General features: G+C 43.4%; 1 protein-coding gene across 2 annotated transcripts; it reads left to right on the top strand.

Annotated features, from left to right (window-relative positions):
* The first annotated feature begins 4,765 nt into the window (after positions 1 to 4,765).
* FGF8 (fibroblast growth factor 8) lies at positions 4,766 to 20,841 on the top strand. 2 transcript variants are annotated; one of them, XM_069239567.1, is made up of 5 exons: positions 4,766 to 5,932; positions 6,043 to 6,079; positions 8,212 to 8,359; positions 14,995 to 15,101; positions 19,764 to 20,841. In XM_069239567.1, exons 1-5 carry the CDS (start codon positions 5,898 to 5,900, stop codon positions 20,040 to 20,042), a joined length of 606 nt encoding a protein of 201 aa, XP_069095668.1. In that variant the 5' UTR covers positions 4,766 to 5,897; the 3' UTR covers positions 20,043 to 20,841. The 2 variants fall into 2 exon arrangements, with proteins under 2 accessions (XP_069095668.1, XP_069095667.1); XM_069239566.1 differs by having other exon boundaries at positions 4,767 to 5,932; positions 8,179 to 8,359.
* Positions 20,842 to 24,872: the final 4,031 nt, after the last annotated feature.

Genomic DNA, 24,872 nt, shown 5'->3' with positions numbered 1-24,872 from the left:
TGGCTTTTGTCCACTCCCTCTGCTCAATAATCTTTTCCTTATGCCACGGTGCATGCTTTTCAGCAGAATTATTTGTACATAAGCAACACTTTGCAGCCTTCACCCGTGCCCTACCTAGTCCTTGTGAACCTATGCATTTCCTTGCATTGGGTACAAGTCCTTGGCCCACTGTTCATGCCCTTAATAACTAATTTGCGTTCCAGCATCGCTGCCATTTTAAGATGGATGTCAACATCTTAAAATGGTGCAATTCTCAAAGCATATTACAGTAGAAGACATCTATACCATCAGTGCCTTAGTTTGGCATGTTTCCTATTTATCCTTTTTTTAACTCCTTGTTATGTTTGGAATTCTATAGTTTTTCATAGCTACTGAGAATGGTATCATTTGAAAAATCTGTATGAAATTTGGTATATGATTGCCCTCTATACCTCAAGTTCTTTGTCTAGATTCTGGGCAGATCATCAGGAGCAAAGTTATTTGGAGTTATCTAACAGTAGCATTCCCAACAATATTTTATGTTCACTACTGCAACAAAAATGCTGAGTTATATTATGGCAATGCTAGCATGAAGAAAGAACGTAACTCATTTAGTCTTTTTTTGTGGGTTTGTAAAAAAATCCATCCAACATTAATCCATTCAAAAGCTTTCAAGAAATGTGTGTCAGAAGAAACATGCTGAGCAGCGTGTGGATTCCAGGTGGACCTAACTGGTTGTAAATGGGCTGTTTGTTGCAGTCATCATTAAGCAATGCAAGGGAACAATGAATACTCATGGATACTACGTTGTAAAAAAGAAAATTAGGGAGTATTAAGGGGCTTGGTAGAATCTCCGAACCCATGAAAATGTGGTGGGTTAACAGAAGTGTAAATCCAGCTGTCACTGTCAAAATTTAATATGAACACTTGTTTTGGTTTGCGGTACCTGTGGGTTCGAACACGGAACCTCACATTTTAATTGTTTAACTAATTGTCATTTCACAATGTTGGACCAAAGAATATTTGTGGATCCTGCATTGCAGTAAAAACAATTGGGTGGTAGAAGGTGAATGTGGTTGTGTCCTCTAACCTAGTGATGCTGTCTGCTACTCAGAGAATAGCAGAACTTGCCTTCAAAATAAAAAAAAGGAGTTATGGAATCTTCAGCTTCAATTGACGATTTTATTGTTAATTCAAAGAAGATGTGGTGTCCTCTCAGGTCTGAAAAAGTATTGTGATGATATATTGGATCGACAGAGCTCATTTGAGATCTGTGGACACTGAGCTGAAAGTCAGTTTTGACCAGAATCAGCACCCCTGCCCCCAAAATACAGTCCTCCTTCCATTAGAGTTCAGGAGTAGGTGTCTTCATGGGCATCTGTGGGGGAGAAATGGTGGCGGGGTGCTTACCCCTCCCCCCCTGGATTTAGGTACAGCCCAGTGTGCAGGGTAACAGTGCAGCATATAACTATGGCCGCTGTAGTGTTATGCTGCCTGCACTGGTACGGCTAGTACAAAAAAGTCTGGGATGTCCCCCTGAAAAACAATTCTGAGAATGCCCATGGGTGTCTTCTGGTGCCCCTGGTGACCACAATTAGCCAACAGAAGAAGCTATTCATTTTTATCCCTTAACCATAAGGCCCCTTAACAAGTGATTTTTCAGTGAAATGTTAAGGTTTGGAAACTATATGCTTTTGAAATTAAAATGTGAATGCCATCGTAAATGTTACATAGGGGATTGGCAAATTCAATCCAGTTCATGAAATGATTCTTGAACTAGGAGACCTGATTTCTCAAACCACATATCTTTTACTGCAAACCTTTCCCAAAGGCAGAAAGTATGCCATATAAATATGCATACCATAATAGAATGAATATGTATTTTCATGAGAATAAGGTCATTTTTCACCCCTTCGGGGTCGAGCCTAATCAACCCTAGGTTTGTGATAAACCCTAGACAAAATTACATATTTTTTTCACGAATACTATTAATAATTTTCACAAAAATGGTGTGTGTTGCATGAAGGATACCTGGACGATCGTCTGCGTAAAACTGCATGTCAGTATGTCCTTTCATATAATAGTCACTCTAAATACCTGTTCAGTGTAGTTTCCATACAGTTTCTAAAGTCACATGATAAGCGGTGTGCATATGTTTGCGACACACACCGTTCCTATATGATATTTTCTGCGTAAGCCAGTCACCCACCAGCGAAAATTACATAAATCGCAAAAGCAGAACAAAAAATATATTTATACAAGGACCAAAATCATTAGGATTTGTACAAAATTACACTCACATAAAAAACTGTTTTTTATGCCTAGTTGTGATATTATCTAATTTATTCATACGGCCACAGCATTTTTTCATAGTAAATAGACATAGTTGGTTCCTGGACCTAGAAAACCCTAAGGCAGAAAAACTGACCTCTCTGGCAGCAATGGCATTACATAGGTCTTCAAACTAAATGGGTTCTCAAACTGGGAGTCCCAGGACTTGAATTTTAGACCACCCCAATGTGTGCTGAGGCTTCAAATGTTGTTTTGTGAAGGTCCCTTTGCATATTTACACCAAACCACTAAAGGATTTTGATTTGTACCAAGCCCTTCCTTTAGAACTCTTTAGTGTAAGTAGGTTTTTTGTCTGCACTTGAGAAAAAAATACTATGCAAAGCTCTGAGAGCCCCACTACAGCTCTGAACTGCCTCCCCGGCTGCTTGATGTGTCTGTATGAAAAGCAGAAACAACTTCAGATTTGGCCAGAAACGTTTTTGCAGTGTTTCATTAACATTGTTCAAACAAGGCTAAAGTCACAGGCGTTGTAAAGAATGGAGTTCATGTAGAGAAGCCCATGAGCTTTTGCCTGTCTGTTCATAATAATTAGGGGTCTGTTAAATAGATCTTCATTATTGGCCTACTACTGGGTCAGTAGGCCGCAGAGTTTTCACTTTTTCGAGGCTCACTCTCCAACATTATGTTTCCAATCAAAGTGCAAGATTTTATTGTCAGTCCTACTTGCCTTCCGAAATAGGAGTTCTATTTTTTCACAAGTTAAATTTAAAGATAGATCGATAGATAGATAGATAGATAGATAGATAGATAGATAGATAGACAGACAGACAGACAGACAGACAGACAGACAGACAGACAGACAGATCACCCTCTCACAAGTACACCGAGATCTGTGGCAAGTACAACGCATGCAGGCCTTGCTCCTGGAAATAAATACCTGCTGGTGCCGGTGCCTTCTTGTGTTGTATTTAATTCCCCTGGTGATGATAATTACATTCTGTTGGTTGGCTGCTGAAAATGCCCTTTTTCCTTGGGCAGATTTATTTAGCAGCTAATGCTTTTGCGCGGGTGTGTTGCTGCGTCCTGAGAGGTCACCCTCCTTCGGTCCTCGGGCCCGGACTCAGCCCGCCCTGAGCCCGCCTTTGGGGAGCTGCCAGGCAGTGTTGGAGAGGGGAGCTGGGGGGCAGCAGATGACTTGCTGCACTTGACTGCCATGACTTTCTTCAAAGCGGGTTTGTTTTTTTGTTGTTTATCAAAGAAAAAAACCTCCTCTTGTTTCCCAGTGTAATCCCTTTAAAATGTCTCGCACTTGTAATTGGCAAGTTAGCATCTCGCTGTCCCAATACACAAAAATGTGCATTTTAGGCGGGCTTCGTGCGGCGAGGGGTTTGCGGATCACTGTTTCTTGTGTGCCTGTCTATCTACCCATCAGCTATCTACCTAGGAAAAGGCGCCGATAATGCTAATTGGTCAGCCCCACGTTTGGCTATTTCACCTTTATGAGAACTCTTTCTCTGCGCCGTCTGACGCTTGGGCGGCCCCATACACCAAGACCATAGTCATTGACGTGGAATGATGGCTGGATTTAGAAACCGGGTGACAATGTACGACTGAATAAATATCGAAATTAATCTTTAGGAAAATAAAGTAGCGCAGTGCTAACTAGCATGCCCGCTTATGCGGCGGCGCTGTGTGTGTTCCATTTCCAAGAACGCTAGACGGCTGTTATATGGAAGTAAAGTGTGGGTACTAAGTGTAGCGCCTTCTGCAGCATCGCTCCTGCTTCCGAGCGCTCCGACGACAGATGACGCTGTTACAGTGTATTCAGAGCAGACAAACCTCCGGGAAAGCCCAGGAGGGTGGTATAGCACGTCTTACATTTGAGTGAGGGGTGGATTGGCAGAGGAGATGGTGTGGAAATATCCACATCTTTAGCTCGACGGGGCGGGGTTGGGGCTCTGCCTTCTAGAGAGAGGGAGTTAATAACACCAATTATTACAGTGTCAAAAGGCAATTTATTTTGGGCTTGTGCTGGATAAATAGCCATTCTCCCTCCTATCGTCGCCGTGGTGTCGCTTCCTGGCTGAGATTATTCAGTTAAATCTGCAGCATGGGCGCCGGCTGGAGCTGTGTCCCAAATTTATGGGTGCCTGCTCCCGTAATCTCATATGCCCTGAGCAGGTAGCCATCGATGTAACCCTTTAATGCTATTACTTCCTGGGGTAGCCTCAACATTTGCCAGCCATGTGCCCCCCACCATAAGGGGTCCGTGTTTGGGGTCACTGCTGCGTTTTATATGCACGTGTGGCTGTAATGACCGGGTTTGCATCCGTTTATCTGTCGATGATTATCAATCAGTCTCATTGGAGCTATGGGTGTGGGGGACTATCGGTAATGAGCCCCCGCGCCCACCTCTCAGTGCCCCCAATAATGGACGTCTCATTACACATCTTGCGGGAAGGGGGCCGGCCCGGCCACGAACCCCCTCCCATATTTAACGCCGGACAGATGAGGAGGGGGCTGACACTGGAGGGAGGGAGAGAGCCAGGAGACACAAGAGGAGGGGACGAGGAGGGCTGGCCGTCAGCACTGCCTCACATCCACTTAGTGCTGAGAGAGGCAGAGAGCAGCCAGGCAGGCCACCGGCAAGAGCCCCTCCAGCAGCGCCGCAGCGACCACCAGCCAGAGAGCCTCCTGCGACGCAGCTAGAGCACCTCAGGGCCTGTGACTGAGCTGACCAGCAGCACAGACCACCACCACCGGGGCGCCACCTCCTGCCAGCCTCATTCCCACCTCTGCCCGTGCTTCGGAGCACAAATCCTCTCTCTCGGAAGAGTCGTCTTTGGGCACCAGCGCAACCTGCGCCTCTCCTTTCTTTCCTGCTAAGCAGAGGGGACGACAGCACGCCAGGCCCGACGCACACCTCTTACTGGGCTCGGACTCTGGAGATAGGCAGAGGTTTATCTTTGTCGGAACCGTTCCAGACTGTCAGGCGTACACATAGCCCTGTCCACGCTGCGGGGAACCACGCGCCTGTCAGGGTTAAAGAGTTTGTGAAAAATACTCATCTTTTCGACTAGAGCGAACTTTGCGTCCAAGTCAGACCCACCTCACAGCTTCTACCTCACCTCACCTCGGGACAGGAGCCCCTGGCAGCTTTAAGGGTTAGCCCACGGGCCTCAAAGTTGGCAACTCCCCGGAGTGCAGCGGAGCGAGCTGGGTCCGTGGGGTGTTCCTGCGCTTCACAGAACCCGGTGTATCCCAGGCAGCTGTGCCCATAGAGCGGTTGCCCACTGTCCCATGACACCAGTGGATGCGGTTTGCACCTAACTTGTGTTTCTGGATTAGATCTATGGACGTCGCCGCTGCTAGCCAAGCGATTCATCCCCAGCAACGTTTTGTGGAGCAGTTTCTCCACCTATAGGCATTTTATAGGACTTTGACAACGTTTGTAAAGGAGCTTGCACCGGTGAAAGACGTGTAAGGTGCAGTGGCCCTTCTTTCAAGCCTCCACATCTGGGACATCGTGTTTCCACGAAGCGCTTTATCGGGGGCACCAAGAGAGAAGAAGACGTGCACGTCCGCTGCCAGCCGCATCAGCACAAGAATCCACTCGCCGGCTCCGCATGGCGCACTCCGCCACCTCCACGGTGGGATGTCTGTAAGTACCTGGAGATTGCTTTCAGCAGACTGCATTTTCCGAACAAGTTCAGAACATTCCACTTTCGACTGCCATAAAGTAATGGTTGTTTTTTTTGCGTTTCATTGTAGGCTGCTGCACCTGTTTGCCCTCTGTTTGCAAGCTAAGGTATGTGTATTTTTTAATCACCCTAATTGCGCGAAATGTCTAGATCCGAAAATGGTTATTTCTAAGATATACTGGTGATTCATGGTACTTAAAATGGTGTATAAAGGATCTCAGTGTCGTCTAGGGGCTAAACAAATAGACTGTCAAAAACAATAATACAATTAGAATAAAAACAAAAAGAAATACAAGAAACCACAATAATACATTCGACAAAATTATAGGGACAATCGCAGAAATTACCTGATTCGAAAGAACCTATACTTTTACACCCCTTAATGGATAAAAATAACTCTCTGTCGTGCGGATGATGTTGCTTACTTGGAAAACTTATTTTAAACTTTTTACGCGTGCCTCTGGCAATTTTCCTTGAAAAATTGAGCTCCTGCTCCCAAAATAGCTGTTTTCATTTAGAGAAGAAGGCAATAGCCGGCTATATTTTACGCTAAAGCCGGTTTAAGGGACATTGAACTGCGCATTGCTGAAAAAGACAAACGTGCATGATTCCATGTCATTTAAAAGAGTGTTGATGTGCGGGATTGGGGTGAGTAAATGCCTATTTGCATTTCCAAGCGCCTTTAGGTGTTCTTCTTTGATAACGTGGCTAACATTAAAATCAGAGAAGCCAGCAGCTCATGGGGAAGCAGAAGGCTTGGATTGGAATCCCGAGTTCAACACCGGGGCTAGTTCGGTTCATTCCCCTTATCCTTCGGGGGGTTTGTTTTAGCTCTTATAAACTGGGCACACCGTCATTAGGCGCTGTATGGAAAGGATTATTTAATCACATTTTTTGTCAAAGTACCATTAAATATGTTTTCTCAGAGTGCGTCACTAAGAGTGACACGTGGGTCTTAAAATATTGTCGTCTGCCCATCGCGAGGAAAGGGGAGACCCCCAGGCAGGGCGAAAGGCAGCCCCGGGGATTAACCTGTCAATGGGAGTGAGCTGAACTTGTCCCATCGTGTGCCTCTCCTTCTCAGGAGCGCTCCTGTCGCCTGAGTCTGGGCGCCCGAGCTCCTAACCACCCACTCTCCAGGGCCGAGAGCCGAACAACCCGCCCCCACGCCCCCACTCAGCACCTAACATTTGTTCCGAATACATCTTTATAAATGTCATGGGTCGGCGATAAAGCGCTCGACTTTAAAGAGCGCCTCGGCAGAGGAGGGGGACAGGGGGCATCGTCGAGGCAGAATAACAAAAGCTGCCCTACAGCAATGGCTGGGAGTGGGGCATGGGGGCCGGGGGAGATTTATGGGGGCATATGCGTTTGTGCACAGTTTGTAACTTGTAGCAGTGGTGACAAGGCTTGGCAGAGAACACGGGCAGGGGCCCGTGTGCTGTCCCTGGGAGAAAGCATCCATCATCGAAAATAGATCGAGACAGCGCGTTTAATATTTACAGACATCACCTTGTATTATTGAGCTATACCTATACACGCGAACAAGTATATGTGCACATCAAGTGTGTATCCATATATACGTATGCTCTTGCATGTCTTTGTGATATATATATGTGTGTGTGTGTGTGTGTAGATAGAGAGAGTAGGCGTTCTCATACACTTGCATGCCTATTGCATGCGTCTTATTTTGTAGTGTTTATATTCCGAATGGCCACGTCACGGCGTCCCATTGAGGGCAGCGTTGCAGATTAAAACAAACACCTGAGAAAGTGCCAAGAGCTGCCCTCGTTATGGGGCTGACATGCAGACACTTAGATTAGAGGCGGGTTCGTCTGTAACGGGATTTTCACCTACGCGCCTGCCAGGGCATCCCTGTCTCGTGAAACCCGTCAGCCTCTGCGGGTAACGAAAGCTATGGATTGCTGCTGTAGCCGAATAAAACGCATCTCACACGTGCATGTCTAGGCCTGTGTCGCAGGCGTGGGGGAGCGTGGGTAGACCTGAGCAGCATGCGCAGACCTGAAATGCCAACCACGTTTATTAGCATTGCAGCGTGGCTGGCCTTACAATAATTCAATTAAATCCCCCTGGGGAGAGTATAAAACCTGTTTGTTTATTGTGATGTGGAAAAGTAGCAGCGTCACGTAGAGCTCGTCAGAAGTATAATTATAATAGCGTGTTGTATATTTTTAATTTCCTAAAGGTAACTGTTCAGTCCCCACCTAATTTTACACAGCATGTGAGGGAGCAGAGCCTGGTGACAGACCAGCTGAGCCGGCGGCTGATCCGCACCTACCAGCTGTACAGCCGGACCAGCGGGAAGCACGTGCAGGTGCTGGACAACAAGAAAATCAACGCCATGGCGGAAGACGGCGACTCGCACGGTAAGGGCCGCGGGGCCTCTGCTGCCTTCTGTCCTCCTCACTCACGCGCGGGGGCTTGCACTCTCCTCTGTCCCATGACATATTCATTCTTTATTGAATTCTTTCCACTGGTGGCACGCTGGCTGAGCCACACCGACGTCAGGATTTGGTTTATGTGAGAACTTTTAACACTTTCCCGTGCCGGTGGAATGCGAATCATTTCAGTGCTTTGAAAAGACCAGCTCTGTGATATGCACAGTATTTTATATTTCACGAAATAGCAAAATAGCATTAGAAATTCAACATTATGGAATAGAGAAGCTACTGGGAAACATGGATGTTCTTAAAAATATTAGAGTTAACTAATTTTCACGTTTATATGTAAGTATTCCCTTTTATGTATTATCTTTTGATGCGTTTAGTTCTGATTGAGAGAATGCTATTTAGATAGATAGGCAGGTAGATAGATAGATAGATAGATAGATAGATAGATAGATAGATAGATAGATAGATAGATAGATAGATTAGGTTAGTTGAGCTAGACTGGCCCAGGTTTTCATTTTTTGAGGCTGCTAAAATGAGGACATAGTTCGGTTAGCATTAAAGACATAGTTGCACACTTGTCGGGTGATGACGCGAGATAAGCAGTGCTTTAAATGGAAAAATAGAAGTGCAGGTACTCTGTAACAGAGTACCTGCTTGTTTCTGAGAAGTGCCGGTACTCTCCAATTAAAAGTATTACGTTTTTCCTGAGATATGCCGGTACTCTCCCTCTCAAAATAAAAAAGTGCCGGTACTCAGTACCGGAGAGTACCGGCCCATTTAAAGCACTGGTGATAACAGTGTATCAAACAGCACAAATGAAGTGTTAGACGCATTCCAATACCCCATGCCAGTAAAAATTATTCCGAAAGATGATTGACAGAACCCAAGAGCACAGATTCACTGGATAGACTGAAAAGGGCACCACCCCACACAAAGTGGCTTGTTGTGTTTCTACCCCTTGAGTCATGTATCATCAGTGCCAGGTGCTGCCAGACTGGCACGGACTGGAATGTGTCAGGGGAGACAAAGCAGAGGCTTGAGTGAAATGCAGTGCAGGGGGGTCCCCACTGTAACAGATGAGTGATGCATTCGAATGAAAACGAGGCATGTCACCCATCTGAATAGTCCGTGTCAAGAAACACCACAGCGGGATCTGTGCATAAACCCTTTTATTTTCCTGGATGGTAGCGTCGGCTGCTCCCGTGTGGTGACTCGGGATATGTGAGTATGTGGTACCGAGCTCACGTGCCTTCCAGACGCCATGGAAGCCTTCAGCGGATGCTGGTTCGTCTCACACAGACACCGTGCACTGGTGTCCCCTGTGAATCCCGCCTGCACCAGGGGACATCATGTGCAAAACGTAGCAAAAGCTAGGGCAGCGCTATTGGGGCTTGACCTTATCAGGTCACTGTGGACACTGTCGCAGTGACTTTTAGCCCATCAGCACAGTAACCTGAAAGGGTGCAAGCTTGGGCACATACACGCTAATCTTCAGGGGTCCGCTTTCACCACAGTATTAGTGTGGGAGAGAGCGAGGTATACTTTTAACTCCAAACGGCTCCATAAATTTGAGCAGAAGAGTTGTTTAACATTTTATTCCTAACTCAGACATCCGTGTCACCTGAGACGACCCCCTCCACGCGCTTGACGGTATGCACGTGCCCACATCAATGCCCACGAGCGCAGGCACGCGCGCACACAGAGCCCAATACAGGGCAGACCTGACAATGCATCTCCCTTCTATTTAAACACGAACCTTGCAAGAGCAGCATAGTGCGTGAGACACCGCAACTAAGACTAACCGCTGTAGACGGAGGGCACATCTGGATAAGGAGAAACACGCCGTGGAAAGGATGGAAAGCGAATAAACAAATGGAGGAAAGATATAGGGGAGAGGCTTGGGGTTTCCTTGCTGCGAGTGCAAGTGAATGATATAAAACAGAGAAAGAACACGCCGTTTTTCAGCTGCAATGACCTGAAAGAGTTGTAGTCTGTAAATGTTGAAAAAGCGAGGTTCACGCTCACTCTGTGTGAATCTCCAGAGAGCGCCCGTGTCTGGAAGAGCCATTAGAACTACTCTGACTTTCACCTTTTTTAACATTTCCTGAATAGTTTCGCCTCGTCTCAGCCCGGGTTTGGGATCAAATGCGTCTCGCTGCATTTTTGCTGCCTTTACGTAGCTACTTTCCTTCAAAGTTCCAGCACGAGACATAATTTTACAGGGATAAAGCTGTCATAGAAAGAGAAGAATAGAGCTGGACATGCCGAGCCCCCCAAATAAGAATCTAGTAAACCTTAAGCATCATTACACAAACCTTAACAAGGCCGTAAATGTAGGGTTAGAAGCGAGCGTGGCACATTCCTCACAGCCCCGTGCACTGGGGCAGAGTTCTAACACTTCACTCACTTTTGTGTGTTCGAAAGATAACCACCGTGCTTGAATTAAGGCCAATTTACAGCCAAACCTTCTCCTCAGGTTTAATCTTGTTAAAAATAAACTGACCTTGGGGCGGCGCTGCCTGGTTGTGATGCAAGTGTGTGGTGGTCGTGGGCGGAGGGACAGGAAGTATAAAGGGTCCTTATTTAATTCATTTGTGAAAGAGAGGAGGTAGCATTCTTTTCCACTTTTAAGAACACGAATTTCTATTGTATTTATTTTCGAAAACAGTAAAGTTATTGCTGTTGCGTCGAAACAGCAAGAGTTTGCATTGGGACGATTTCTTGGTGTCGCTGTTACCCTGTTTTTTAGGGCCACTCCGAGACGCGAGATTGTCTTTGCTGTGACGCAGGCGCGCGCCATCTTTCATGGCATGAAGCGTTTGTCGTAGATAAAAACCACTGCGCAGGCTTCTGGGGAAAATGTGGTTTAATGTGGGAATGACTTCTGACCTTCACCTAGAGAACTGCAGAATTAGATCGACGTGACAGGGCGTCATGTATCAATTTAGAAATAAAACTGCATTCAATAATATTATGAGTCCTTGGGATGAGCTGATAAAAATTCGCATAGGCACAATCGAAGATATTCCTTATCTTTCTAACAGTTGATTTTGGTGCTAACTATAATGCTTACGTTAGGAGAATACATTGGTTATCTAAAGCTTGTGCTGGTGTTTGATGGGTTGAACCCTTTGTTGCATAGCTTATGTTCCTGTTTATTATACACGTGGACAAATGCGATGTGTGTATAATATGCTTTAGATATACAATTACAAACATAGATACATCCTTTCATTAAGGCAATCAGTTCACACTTTATTCAATCTTTTAAAAATAATCATAAAAGAACAATAACTCAACATCAAATTACAATCAATCTGTACACAACAAATGCATACTTTTTTTCAATGCTAAAATTCCACAGAAATAATATCACTTTATAAAGCATTGAACAACATTAAGCCATTGATATCACCGGCATTATACAAAGTAAAACCTCAAAGTTAGGTCACAGTTTCACTTTGCAAATAAAGTCAAACCCCATAACTCAAAAAATTAAGGTACTTTGATACTGTATAGCAAATTTAAAATAGACCTGCTCTCAGGAAGATCTCCTTGAAAAAAAAATAACAACGGTCTGCATTTCTTAAATTGTAGTCTCTAACAAAATGGAACAAAACATTTCCGGACAATGACTGATAGAATTTCGCCTTTTCCCTTTCAATAGCCCTTGGATCCCAAATTTTTTTTATGCACTAGCCCTTGGCTTATTGAAAATAGATGTTCTATCTAAGTTAGAGGTGGTGACCCTAATTTATCTGAGCCAGGGGATCCTGTTTGTCAGCTTACAAGATAAACAATCTTTAGTCAAATCTTTGTTAAAAATGCGGTCATTACAAAAGACTGAAGACCAAAGCAACAATGGTGCTAGTTTTATGTGATACTCTACCTAAACCAAGCCCAACTCTTGATGTACAGAAGAGTGCAAACTGCAGATTAGAATGCACAAAATGCAGCTATAAAATCCTTCTATAACATCTCTATACCCAGAATGCCCTCTCTATACCCAGAATGCCCTCTCTATACCCTGAATGCCCTCTCTATACCCAGAATGCCCTCTCTATACCCTGAATGCCCTCTCTGTAGGTCAAATTGGAATGTATTTCCTTTTAATAGTTTTCCGAAAAAGGAACTAATAGGCTTTCTTCCTCTATTTGTGGCCAGATTGAACAGTGACCCTAAAATCTGTACAAAACGCATTTTTCTGATAAAAAACAGAACAGTTGTTTATTTGTAGATATGTATACATACGTCCAAGTGCGTGTTTGTAGGTGTTTTTGTGCATAGATGTATTGTTGCACAGAGCTGCACAAGGGAATTCTCTGGCTTGTGCTTTTTAAGGCAGCATTAGAGCAGTTGATGTCTTGGGGGTTGGAAGGATTTCTACAGACACTTATAAATACACCGCAAGTCAACACTCCCATTATGCATTAAACAGACTGAATATACAGTTTCTTTGAACATCACCTGCCCTGATGCATGCAGCCTGTACTGAAATCAACACGCCAATCATTGGCTCCAGTGTGAAGATGTTAAAGCAGGCCAATAGGAGAGTCAGTTTTCACTCTCGATGGATGGGCTGATGGTGGGTCTCAGACGGGGACATAGAACCTTTGCACACCATGCCTGGGGATTGCTGTTTGATTAGTAATGTGCATACAAACTGGAAATATTTGTGTCTAGTTTTTCACAAAAAGGCACTGAACATAGAATACAGTGCTTACACATTGTAATCAAATCTTTTAAATGTAGTTCTGCTCAACCCATAGTAAACCTTTCAACTGGTAGCACACACAAATCACCTGGTTCAGTAATTATGTGTGAATCTCAATTCCTATGTAAGTGCTCAAGATGGCTGCCTCCATGTGCCACCTCTGAACGCACATTCTCAAAGAGAAAGTGACGAGGGAGCGAAATGCATCTACATCTTAAATGCTGGAATAGTTACACAGGCAAAGGTAAAATAGTTTCAAGCCAGAGGTTCTGGGTTCCAAGTATTTTAATGGCTGCATCGGTCTATAATTTATAGCTTATTTAAAACTCAATCAATGTCTCCATTAAAAGCTGAGACTAAATCAATATGCCCTCTCAACTAACACAAAGGTGAACCACATTAATGGGCCTTTGCCTTCCGAATGTCGCAAAGACACTTTAGTGAGGAAACATGCCAAGGACCGCAGCTTTCATTCATTCCCTTCTCACATGCAGCATAAATTCACTACATAACCAACTCTGCCCGCCTGTTCCTTGAGTTACAGTGGAGGTTGAGAGGCAGAGCAGATGCTGATGGGAAAATGTGAGTTGCAGCTTTTTCTTTGTCCCAGTTCTGTCAAAATATGTTCTTCATAAGGTCTGTCTGTGGATGCGAACACCCAGGATTTGAGACACTGATATCAACAGTGTGACAAGCTCCTTGCTTATACAAGTCAACCATCAAGCAAATATTAACTAAGCATGTAGTTCATAACAGTTTCTGCAAGTGCTGTGAGTGCTTAAACATGTTTCAAGTTACTAGAAATACATTTTGGTGACTGCTTGTCTCTGGCCTTAAAAAACAGAATAGAGAGTTGAATGTAAACACCTAACTTTGTGCATAGAAATTCATTCATCCCTTCCACCCGTTGTCTCAATTGTTCCATCTTTTGACAGAAAAGGAATTGAGTTCCAGGTACATAAAGCAATTTGCTCAGGATCACAGCATTTGATCTTATGTGAGAGTCAAGTTAAAACACTGGTCTCCTTGTTTGTCTGCTTATGACATAATCAGTGGATCCCAGATCCTCCTATGCATTAGCCTTCTATTCGGTGCCTGCTTCCTGTTTCAACTCAAATGAAACAATGGGCCAATGTGCTGTAATATATTCGCATCAAATATTGGTCCAAGCTGGTGATGCCAACAGAGAGAACCAAATCATAACCGATAACATGCCACTAATTCAACAAGTAATTCAGCAAATAAAAGATGGTTTTAGACAATGATAGTAAATAAATTACTAATCGGGTAGTTCAAAATATTATTTTAAGAAATGGTGGCCATTTGTCATGTATATCTTCAGTCACAAGAGCTGGAAAGGGTTATTTACTAATTCACAGATGTATGATCATCTGTCTAATGTCCCATATGAAAATGTCATCCATGTGAATGTCACACATATCTCAATGCCAACTGCAACTTAACACTGTCTGCCAGATGATTCATGGCAAGGCTTTGTCTATCGTAGCCCGGCAGTATCTGTTGAGTGCCTCTAGTGTGGAAATGAATAACTGGTTTCATTTCATATGTCAAAGCCAGTTCTAAATGTGTAGATATCTGCAAATTAATCCATGAGCAAAATCAAAACTACAGCGGTGTAAGGGAACGAGCAATAGGATTGATGTCACTGAAGGTTTGGCATGTATTTCTTGTCTTATCCCTAGTTTAAATGACGGAGTCAGTCTAAGTTAAAGTTACTGCCAATAGTTTGTATGTAGATATCTTTAGACATAAAGGCCACCTAGATGAATTTCTATTGCATCATTAGCTTGTTTTTTATCTAACAAATAACAAATATATGTGGTCAATACTAATATATTAAGAGGCTATGTGATAACTCTTGCCCTTTTTCCAACAGCCAAACTAATTGTAGAAACAGACACCTTCGGAAGCCGCGTTCGCATTAAAGGCGCTGAGACTGGCTATTACATCTGCATGAACAAAAAAGGAAAGCTGATCGGCAAGGTAAGGCGAATCATAGCTCCTAGCGACCTGGTCATGTTTAGTTTTGTGGCTCAGGCCCAGAAAACAAGAGTTTTGACCTAAAAGCAAAGAGGAAGGGCAAAAGCAGCCATGCTAGTTGTAATGTGGGGTGGGGGCTGTGTGCTGGTAATGGGGGCATACCAAACACAACCGCAAGGCCATGTTAAAAACATGTCCTTGTTATCAAAAGGGATGTGAGTAGTGGGAAAGAAAAATAGTAACAAAGAGAAGAGAACATAATCAAAAAGCTGAAAGGAGGAAGGGGGTGTTTCGAATTCCATATATCTTTTTAACAAATAGCCAAATTGCTTTGCTATTATGTTCAATTACATGGTACACGTATCTGGAATGTTAAGACACCGAGTCCAGCCTGCCTCATCACTAAGCCCTGAAATTTGCACATTAGTCATGCTTACTCTTAAACACCCAGAGCTTTCTCCGAGGAGCCTTCTTTTCTGTAAACTTCACTTTCAAGCCATTATTACTTCTAAAGATGTGTGCCCCGGCGTGAACACTCATTCCTCGTGCTCATTGTGCTGGGTGGGGTGAGGGTCCCAGGGTGATGAAAGTGAATGCCTCTGCCTGCACATACCTGCTATAGAATTCTTTTTTCACCTCTGAGATCCGCGGCCCCGGCCCTCCACCACAGTCTGCACAGCTGAAGCTGCGGCTGGCTGCTCCCCTCATTCCTATCCGACTTGTCACGTTTTCCAATCCCACCTCCCAATTCCCTTCATCTCCTTGCATTTGTCCTGCTCGGCTACCTTTGGGAATGACTATAAATTGTTCACGTTGCACATTGCCCGTTGGGTATTTAATGCAGAAGACAGGAAGCGAGGACAGCTGTATTGAAACATGCCTTTCCCCCCTCAATGTGCGCAGTGCATGTTTAGGGTTGTCAAAAGACTTTTAAGAAAATGTACATGGTTATCCTTGACAAATTAAGCAATCTATGTTAGGCAATAAAGCCAGCTGTTTTTGTCACAAATACTCAAGCTATAACAGTATATACCAGACAAAATAAATGGGTATACAAACCTTAATAAGGTGTGAGGCTATCTGAATAAGCGTAATTCGCCTAGCTTCGGATGTCTGTTTTTTTAAGTTCACAGTGAACAATATATATATATGATGAAGACTGCAATATAGTCCTTCGCCCTTTAACCTGTATGAATAAGTACTTACCAGTAGCAATGTAACGATGGCAAGGTAAGGCTTAAATCTTCAGTGGGTTTGAAACCTCAAATCATTGGTCCAAGCCTTCATACTGCCATGTTTGATCTATTGAAATCGCCTATATACAGATCTCTTGTATAGCATAGTGAAGAATCTGCTGAGATTACAGATATCTCCTGCAGACCTGCTGTAGAATGTCCCTTCTTTTGACATATCACTCTTGTGCTACGTGGTCTGCATTGGCTTTCATTGAGGTTCTGCACCCAAATCAAGATGGCTCCTTTGGCTTGTAAAGCTCTCCATGGCTTAGTCTGCACCACCGGCTAACAGCACATTTACTTCCTTTGCTGGTGCACTCTCATCTCCTTACTATGGATCACTGCCGGCTCACCTCAGCTAGAATGCTTTTCTCCATACTGCGGAGGGGAGGGCTATTTTTGTTATTGTTACAATCTCAGTTTCTAACTTACCATTGTTTTTATATTTTGCGTGGCACTTGCAAATTTTACTTTGCTTTCTCTTGAGCATTTTTGGTTTACCATGCCCCTTTTTTGTACATCATTACATACAAGCCATTTGATTTATTTCACTACGTTTTATTGAACGAATACAGGAAAGCCAATAATAACTATTATAGCAGAGAACCAATTGTGCACCTAATCATACCCCTAAAGTATTAAAAGAGAAACTATCTAATAAATAACAAATCACTGTAAACTCCCTAAAGTGGAAGTACTCTGGTTTAAACAAAATATAATTGACTGCTAACCAGTCTTTTTTGGTTACAATGCTATTTGTTTTGATTAGAAACATATGTCACAGTGGTTTGAGTGAAGGCATAGATTTATGTTAAATTGAGTGGTTTTCCCTTTTCATTATACTGTGCCATACACATATTGTGTGAATTGCAGTTTAAGTGGAAAACCTTTCTTAAGAGAAGTCACATGTTAAAACAAGATAGTGGTCCCAAATGATAGATAGCAAGGGAGACCCACAATAATATGCATTTATCTTGGTAGAATTTAGAAACTAAGGACTTATCCAAATGACAAATGAACTTCGCCTAAAAAAATATACCACCTTTGAATGCCTCTTCCATTTGTGTGGTAGTTTAAAAAACATAATCACTCAATTGGAGAGAACATGAAGAGGGTCAGGGAATAACATAGATAATCCTCAAAGCTCATGTAACTCATGCTAACACAGAGAAAGAGGAACTCAACAGTAAAGCATGTAAAGACATTCAGCAAATAGAAAAAAGGAGATGCTTGCAATTGGTAAAGGAAACTGATTGTAATGTAAAGATATACCACATTTGGCACAGATTACAGAGGTAGATGTTATGGTCTGATGAGATAAATGTTCAGAGTCATAGTCACAACTTTGAGCCTCTGTCCCTTACTATGTGAAGATTCATATTTGCAAATATGGTTAAAGCACATCAATTACGCAATTATTGTATACATTGTGCTTGCCTTGTAGTACATATTTGATGCAAATGATTTCATGGGTGATATGTAATCTACTTAGATGTACACTGGCCAATTCAATTGTGATGGCTCATGCTGACAAAGAGGTGCTCACCGGCACTCCTTTTTAGAGGCGTGGGTCATTTCATTGGCAGGCCAGGGACACTCTACAGGGATGAAAAGTGTCTTTCACCACCTTTCCATATCTCTTGTCCCCCACCAAAGACCCCACAGCTAATGTACATCTTTTGGGTGATATGTGGAACAGGGTACAGGAACATATTACTAACTGCTGCTACAATGGTGGCACCTAGTGCCCATAATAGTGAGCATTCCTTCACAACATCTTCCAGAAGAAAGTGTTCTGGAGGATGAATCCCTAGCAATTAGTGTATTCATTCAGTTTAAGCCAATAAGTGCACGACCTTTGGAAATGGGACCCAGCATGTACCATTTCTTATTGTACACCCCCTGATGATTTGGCATGTCAGGTCCCAACTACAGCACAACGGTGCTATTTATGGCGCTTTTTTCTCATTCCCATTCATTACCTAACAATCTAGTAACTTAGAATCCTAAAGTGAGAAAACGCAAGAGTGCTATGCACATACACAATGTCAGATAGGTTCACTCGTTCATGTATGTGATTGACAGAAAATGCAGTGTTTTTATGTATGTTACTTGGTGCTTCTGTCCACCACCTTTGGTATGGGCCCAAAGGAAGGCTTCTCAGCAGTAAGTTATGGAAGTAATATGATGATAGATGCAGCCTCTTCGTTCAGAGACCGAGCACACTGCCAATATTTTACTGGCACCAGCTGACATTCTGCTTGATGATTTAAAGTAACCTTCCAAGTCAAGGGGGTGTTTGCCAAGTGTAGTACGAGGATGCGTCATGGCCTCACTTCGGAAAGGCACACGGCTCAATCAAAGACCTTTCCTCCACATGCTCTTTTTGCTCCGGTTAAGTAGCAGAAGCACTTGTGGTTAGTAATCTTTATGCTTCGTTAACCTCAATGTAAGATATCCAATCCGGGCTTTCCTGTGTCATCATGGACCACAAGCGTGATGCTCCAAAGGTTTGGAACTTTTCATAGAAGGCACAACTCTAAATTTTACCTTCTAGTATTCTTAAGCCATGTTCTCTGTCAGCATGAAGCTGGCTAGACTATCCTGCCACTATATGACCTGCCATGATCCTGTTTTATGGAAACCTTTCAATCCAGGATACTGCCCCCTCATAAGATACATTTCTTGGCTTCTTTATGCATGTTCATGACCACAACTTCAGTTATTTTTCATTTGGGAAGTGAACCATATGCCACACAATAAATATGAACCGTTACAAAACTAGACATTAGTGAACTAATTAAACTATTATTAAACCATTAGTGAACTAGATGTTCAACACATCTCTATTAATTAAAATCAACAGTTTGACATAACCAATTGAAGGAAATCTTAGCACCCTCCGAAAAGGGCATCCATATAAAGAAAGAGCTACTAATGGTAAACTATGCTATATAAATATAGATTCCTTAACATGTCATCGGGTGTGCAAGAAGTGGGACCAGTCATCCTTCAACCCATTATAAAAATCTCATTCAATGACATGACAGGGTGGTGTTCTTATGATCTGTGACCCCGATACGATGACAGACGCCATGAATTCGACAAGGATAAAAAAACATTCATTTAATATTCCTAAATTAGCGTAATAGGTTTTATATGTAGGCGAAACTAACACAATCACAATACAGCTACTAGAAACAGTAAACTCCTGGTGCACAATTTACTGTAATGGACCAGTAGTCAGACTCCCTCCTAAAGTAATATATTGGGGTGTGTGTTTTAATATTTACACATTTTCACACGGGTATATCGAGGAGGCAATTGCAAAGAGATGAACGCCCCTTATTGATCTCTCATGTTATTGAACGAACACTGCACAGTATTGGTCTTTGATCACTAAAACACCTCATATTTTTCTCCTCAACAGAGCAATGGCAGAGGCAAAGACTGTGTTTTCTCAGAGATAGTGCTGGAGAACAACTACACCGCACTACAAAACGCCAAGTATGAAGGGTGGTACATGGCCTTCACGAGGAAAGGCCGCCCGAGGAAAGGCTCCAAGACCCGACAACACCAGCGGGAGGTCCATTTCATGAAGCGGCTGCCGAAGGGCCACCAAACAACAGAGCCTCATAGACGCTTCGAGTTCGTGAATTACCCTTTCAACAGGAGGAGCAAAAGAACTCGACACTCAGTCCCGCGATAAGAACCAAAATACTCCTCAACATCAACCTCCTTTTCTGCTCCAGTGGAGTGTTAGAAGAACAATTTATATAAAAAAGAAAAAGATAAAAAGAAGAAAACATTCACTAGTTGTTTATAATTTTTTTCTACAAAAAGATGCTTTATTTTTGTATTCCATTGTGACTTTTTTTTATACAAAACAAGGATAAAATGTACAAAAACTTTGTAGCTATGCTTTTTCCGCCGAAGGAACGTGGACATCATTTTTTAAACGGCAGCAAAGAATATAAAGAAATCCTGGGACCAAAAGTGCTACTTAAGAAACCACTTAACCAAAAAGCAAACAAAATAAAGAATTAAGAGGTACTTCAAAACTGGGAAAGGATGTGATCTTTGGTTCTTTTCCTTCTGTAAATAAATCTGTTACCGACTTCGAGGATGTTACAAGTTTGCTTGAGTGTTGATCCATTTTGAAAAGCTGCTTTTATCATCTTCTTCACAGTTTCCAACTTGGAAATATGGTGTTTGCCTGTTTTACAGGCACTTATGTGAAGTTTGAGAGCGCAGAATGTCTGACCTTAGTTCCCGAGGATATTGTTTGGGAATGAAGGGCGACATGAAACGCTACCACTTCCAACTGAAAACACATTGTGCCCCTGGCCTGTACTAGGATTATTTTGTAAAAGATAGTTTTAAAAAGTAATAATAATGTTATTATTAAAACACTGTATAAAAGCCAGGTGTCTGGCATGGCTTTTTACTCAACTTTTCTGAGGATACCTGTACAAATTAATATTAATGACTGAAATATTTATTTAATTTGTGTATTAAAATTTGTATTAGTATAAATAACACTTCTCTGTGTCTCATTTGCAAGACGATGTGTGGTTATAGAAACAACAGTATTCTCCAGACAATGTAAACAGACTAAGCCAATGGTAAGAATAAGCAGCGCTCAGCGCAGAGATAATCACGGCTTTGGCTGAAATACAGTTTTCTGTTCTAATGACATGGTTGAAAATGCTAATTGAAAAGTAATTTCCCCCATCATGAGAACATTACATTTGAAACGCACATATGTATGAACACATTACAAACATGCTCCTTATCTGCTGGTTGTCTTGGGTTCTGTTGCACCACAGTACGCAACATGTACTTTCTGGTCCATATTAGTCAAACAGACATCCCATTAGTTCCCATAGTTTAGCCAGCTGCACGCGAATTATGCTACTTTCTAGCACTTTTCTTATCGGTTATATTTCAGCCTTTCAGGAGATTATTTTGTGTTTCAAAAGCATCCTTGGAGTCATTTTTGACTCTGCCCTCCAACGAAAGCCCTGAATTGATGCCATCACAAAAATGTGAGCAAGCCCAGGTTCATTAATTAAGGTGAACGCGTTGTGCAAGATGTATAAATGAGAGCAGTAGTTCCAAGTAGACCTGAGGATTGCAATGCCTTCACAATTGGCTTCTCTGAAAAACAAAGTAAATTACAGTCAACCATAGGCCTAAGAAGACATGACCGTGCCAGCCCGCTCTGTGAGTGCATCACTGGCTCACCATGCAACAATTGTAAACATTTTGGATAGATCATACCAATCACCTCTGCAAATTATTGTTGGTTTATACCTCACTATGTGAGCATAGGTCGGCCCTCCTCAACATGTATAATGACAAATGGCAAATACAAAAACCTGGTGAGGGGTGGAGGGGAAAGGGTGGGAAGATCAAAATGCTTCTGGAGCAGGAGCACCACCATCCTCTCCTGCACACCGACCCCTATTTGCATAAATTGCTGAGCGCATTTTGGGCACGCACATAGCTACTGCTGTGTGCAAATAGGTGATTAGGAGGGGAATGCTGCACTGAAAACTCCTTCCTTATATATTGAAGATGAGAGAGGTGAAGGAAGTTACCAAAGTGCAATGCAAGCTAGCTTAGTTATCAACCTCGAGAACAAAGCTATTGAAAGTTATTTCACACAACAAATACAGATAACCCCAGTCATCCTCAAATTGCCCGAGGTCGTACTTGGTAAAGAAAGAATTGAAGTAGGAAATCGGGAAACGTAATCTGGGCTTTTACCTAACATAAGAACACTCTCTCTGTTGCTATGGTGCACATCAAAAAGATCAAAAGAGAGACCAACAAATTATCTGATATAGTCTTCTTAGTTATACACAACCTCCCTTCTCCAAAATATATGCAACATGTGCATTTTTGCATGTGTCAGGAATTTCCATGCACGTGGGTTTGCTTTGCAACATCTAGGGATGTTACTCAAGAAAATTAATGGAAATAGCAGAAAGTTGCATTTTGTACTCATGCACGTGTGCATCATGACCTTGTTGCAAATTGTGACTGGCCATTCTTTTCTTTCAGAACTGGACCTTTAATACTAAAAAAGGTTGCATTTACCAGTAAATGGCCCTTAGTTCCTGTTAAAAGATTTTCCAAAAAATTTTTCTTTAATTCAGGTCATACTCCCACCTTCCACTTAACCAGCCGTTAGGATCCGGAGGCCTCCAGCAAGCCCACACTCCCCCCACCAGCTAAACGCAGACCAACAAACGTATTTGTTTGAATAAGTATTTATTAACACACCTCTTATATCCTTATAGCATAAAGTCATAAATCAATTGTAGAAAACATTATACAAATATTTACAAGTCATGAGATACCAAATTAGTGACCATAAATCTTTTCTGACAGGATCCCTTCCTGTCCTGAACCACCATTGGACCACACAAGTGACCCATATCTCACTTGTGTCCTTAGGAGGGGCGGTTACCCTGACTACACAGTTCTTTGTCCTTACGCTCAGGATTCCACCCCCACCCAAACACCAATCAGTCTCAGGGTGTAACGGGGCGGCCAAGAGCTGGAGCCCCATGGCCCCCCCAGCGATCTGTGCTCCCTTACCCCTTGATCTGGTGTGTGCATCTGCCTGTTGGCTCAGAAATTCAGGATCCTATCCCTGGTGTCCTCCCGGGGCCCCAACCTTGGGGACCCCCCTGATGTTTCTGGTCACTTTATTTAATACCTCAATTTCCACCACGAGGACGACCAGGGCCCCAAAGGTCCTTCGCCCTCCCCACCCACGAAAAGACTGCGAGCAAAAAACCACATGTCATGAATGAACTGATCGGTACCAGCATCCGATAGATGCACCATGTCCTTGTGAAACATGTGAGGGCCCTTTAAAAGTTTATGAGGAATATTCCATAGTCGCCCAGGACCAGGGCAAAGCTTGGCCATTTCGGCGTTCAGTCGGCGTACTGATACGTTGATTGTCCTTGATTTGATTCCCGTGCCCCACTTGCATCAAGGCACCATGTGGGACCAGGCAATTGCTGCATTTGGGTATTGTTTTGCCAATTTTGTGAACTCCATGAATATTGTTTCTCTTAGTGCCTTGCGACCCATCTGCACCAAGTGGTTGCCTCCTAAGTGAATAATGATGAGATCCGGGGACTGGAGCCCCCCAAATCCTTTTGCTAGATTGACCAACTGTTGGAGTTGGGTGATTCCCACTCCGCCAATTCTGTACCAACGAAAAGCCATGCCTTGGACCATCGCCGGACTCGGCCCACGGAGCTGTTGCACCCGGTACGCCGCCCGTCGAACAAATGAATGCCCCAAGACCCATACTACATGCTGAGACATTGCACAGAAATAAAAAGAAAAGAGCATGAGGAGATCACATTTCAGAAACCATTTTTGTCCTTATACCAGTTCAGGCCTAATGTACTGCCTATAGCAATCCGAGGACCAACGTCCGATACCCTTCACGGTGGACACCGGCAAGCCTGCTATAGCCGCCAGCGTATCTGCCCGATTCGAAAGGAATGGGAGGAGTACCCTTTTTGGTCAACCCCTATTGCCCTTAGTGCTATCTTGAATACCTCTAAGAATTGGTAGCGTGAAAGGCAGTCCCCGTTAGAGCGGATGAACAAGACAGACAAGCCTGAAGGAGGACGGACCGAAAGGTAAGCTCTCGTCAGTTTCACAGGGCAGAGGGGTGAGCCGATAGTGTCGCTGAGTGTAATGCGCACTCCCCTTTTTAGCTGGTCGTTTTTTGACTTGCGCAGGACTATTGACAACAACCCTGTACTGACTACCACGTCTCCCCACTGCAACCCTCCCGCGTGATCGCCCCTGGAAGAGCCCACTAATTCGCTGATGCGGAATGCCCCGTAGAAGGCTATCTTAAAGGCCGCTGAAAACTGTAGGGAGGGCGCACAGAAGATTCTCTAGCAGGGTGGCTGTTACTGGGCACCTAGGGTCTGACCTAACCTGGACAGCCCTGGCCCATCCTGCTAGAACCCGTTTAATAATAAAAGTGTTCAGTGGTGCTTCCATGTTCTTAATTCTAGCGAAAAACCGTATCGCAGCCAGGTAAGCTTTTGCACAAGAAGCTGGACGTCCCTTGTCTTTTAAATGCTGTAGAAAAGCGCATAACGCTGACTCAGAGAATAACTCTGTAATTTGCTGCGCCTGAAAGAACCGCCTGTACTGGTAAAATTCGTTCTCATAATCCCTCCTAGTACATGCCTCTAGAGATGTTGCTACTAAGCCTGGGAGGGCGGTGCACCAATTCTCCACACAGATTCTGGGAACTCCGTCATCTTCTCCTTCGCCTGAGAGTGGTACCGCAGAAAGTCCTGCATTAATGAGCGAGACATCAGCAGCATTGTTATAAATCCCTGGTGCATGTTTAGCCCTGAATGTAATGTTGTATTGAAGACAGGTTAAAATTAAACGTTTTAGTAGGCGTAGGACCACTGGGCATGTAGCTCTTTGGTGATTAACGGCTTCTACTACAGCCATGTTGTCAGACCAAAAGATTACA

The sequence above is a fragment of the Pleurodeles waltl genome, chromosome 6, assembly GCF_031143425.1.
Source record: "Pleurodeles waltl isolate 20211129_DDA chromosome 6, aPleWal1.hap1.20221129, whole genome shotgun sequence".
Lineage (NCBI taxonomy): Eukaryota > Metazoa > Chordata > Amphibia > Caudata > Salamandridae > Pleurodeles > Pleurodeles waltl.
The sequence above is the reverse complement of the archived record's forward strand: the minus strand, read 5'-3'. Positions and strand labels throughout refer to the sequence as shown.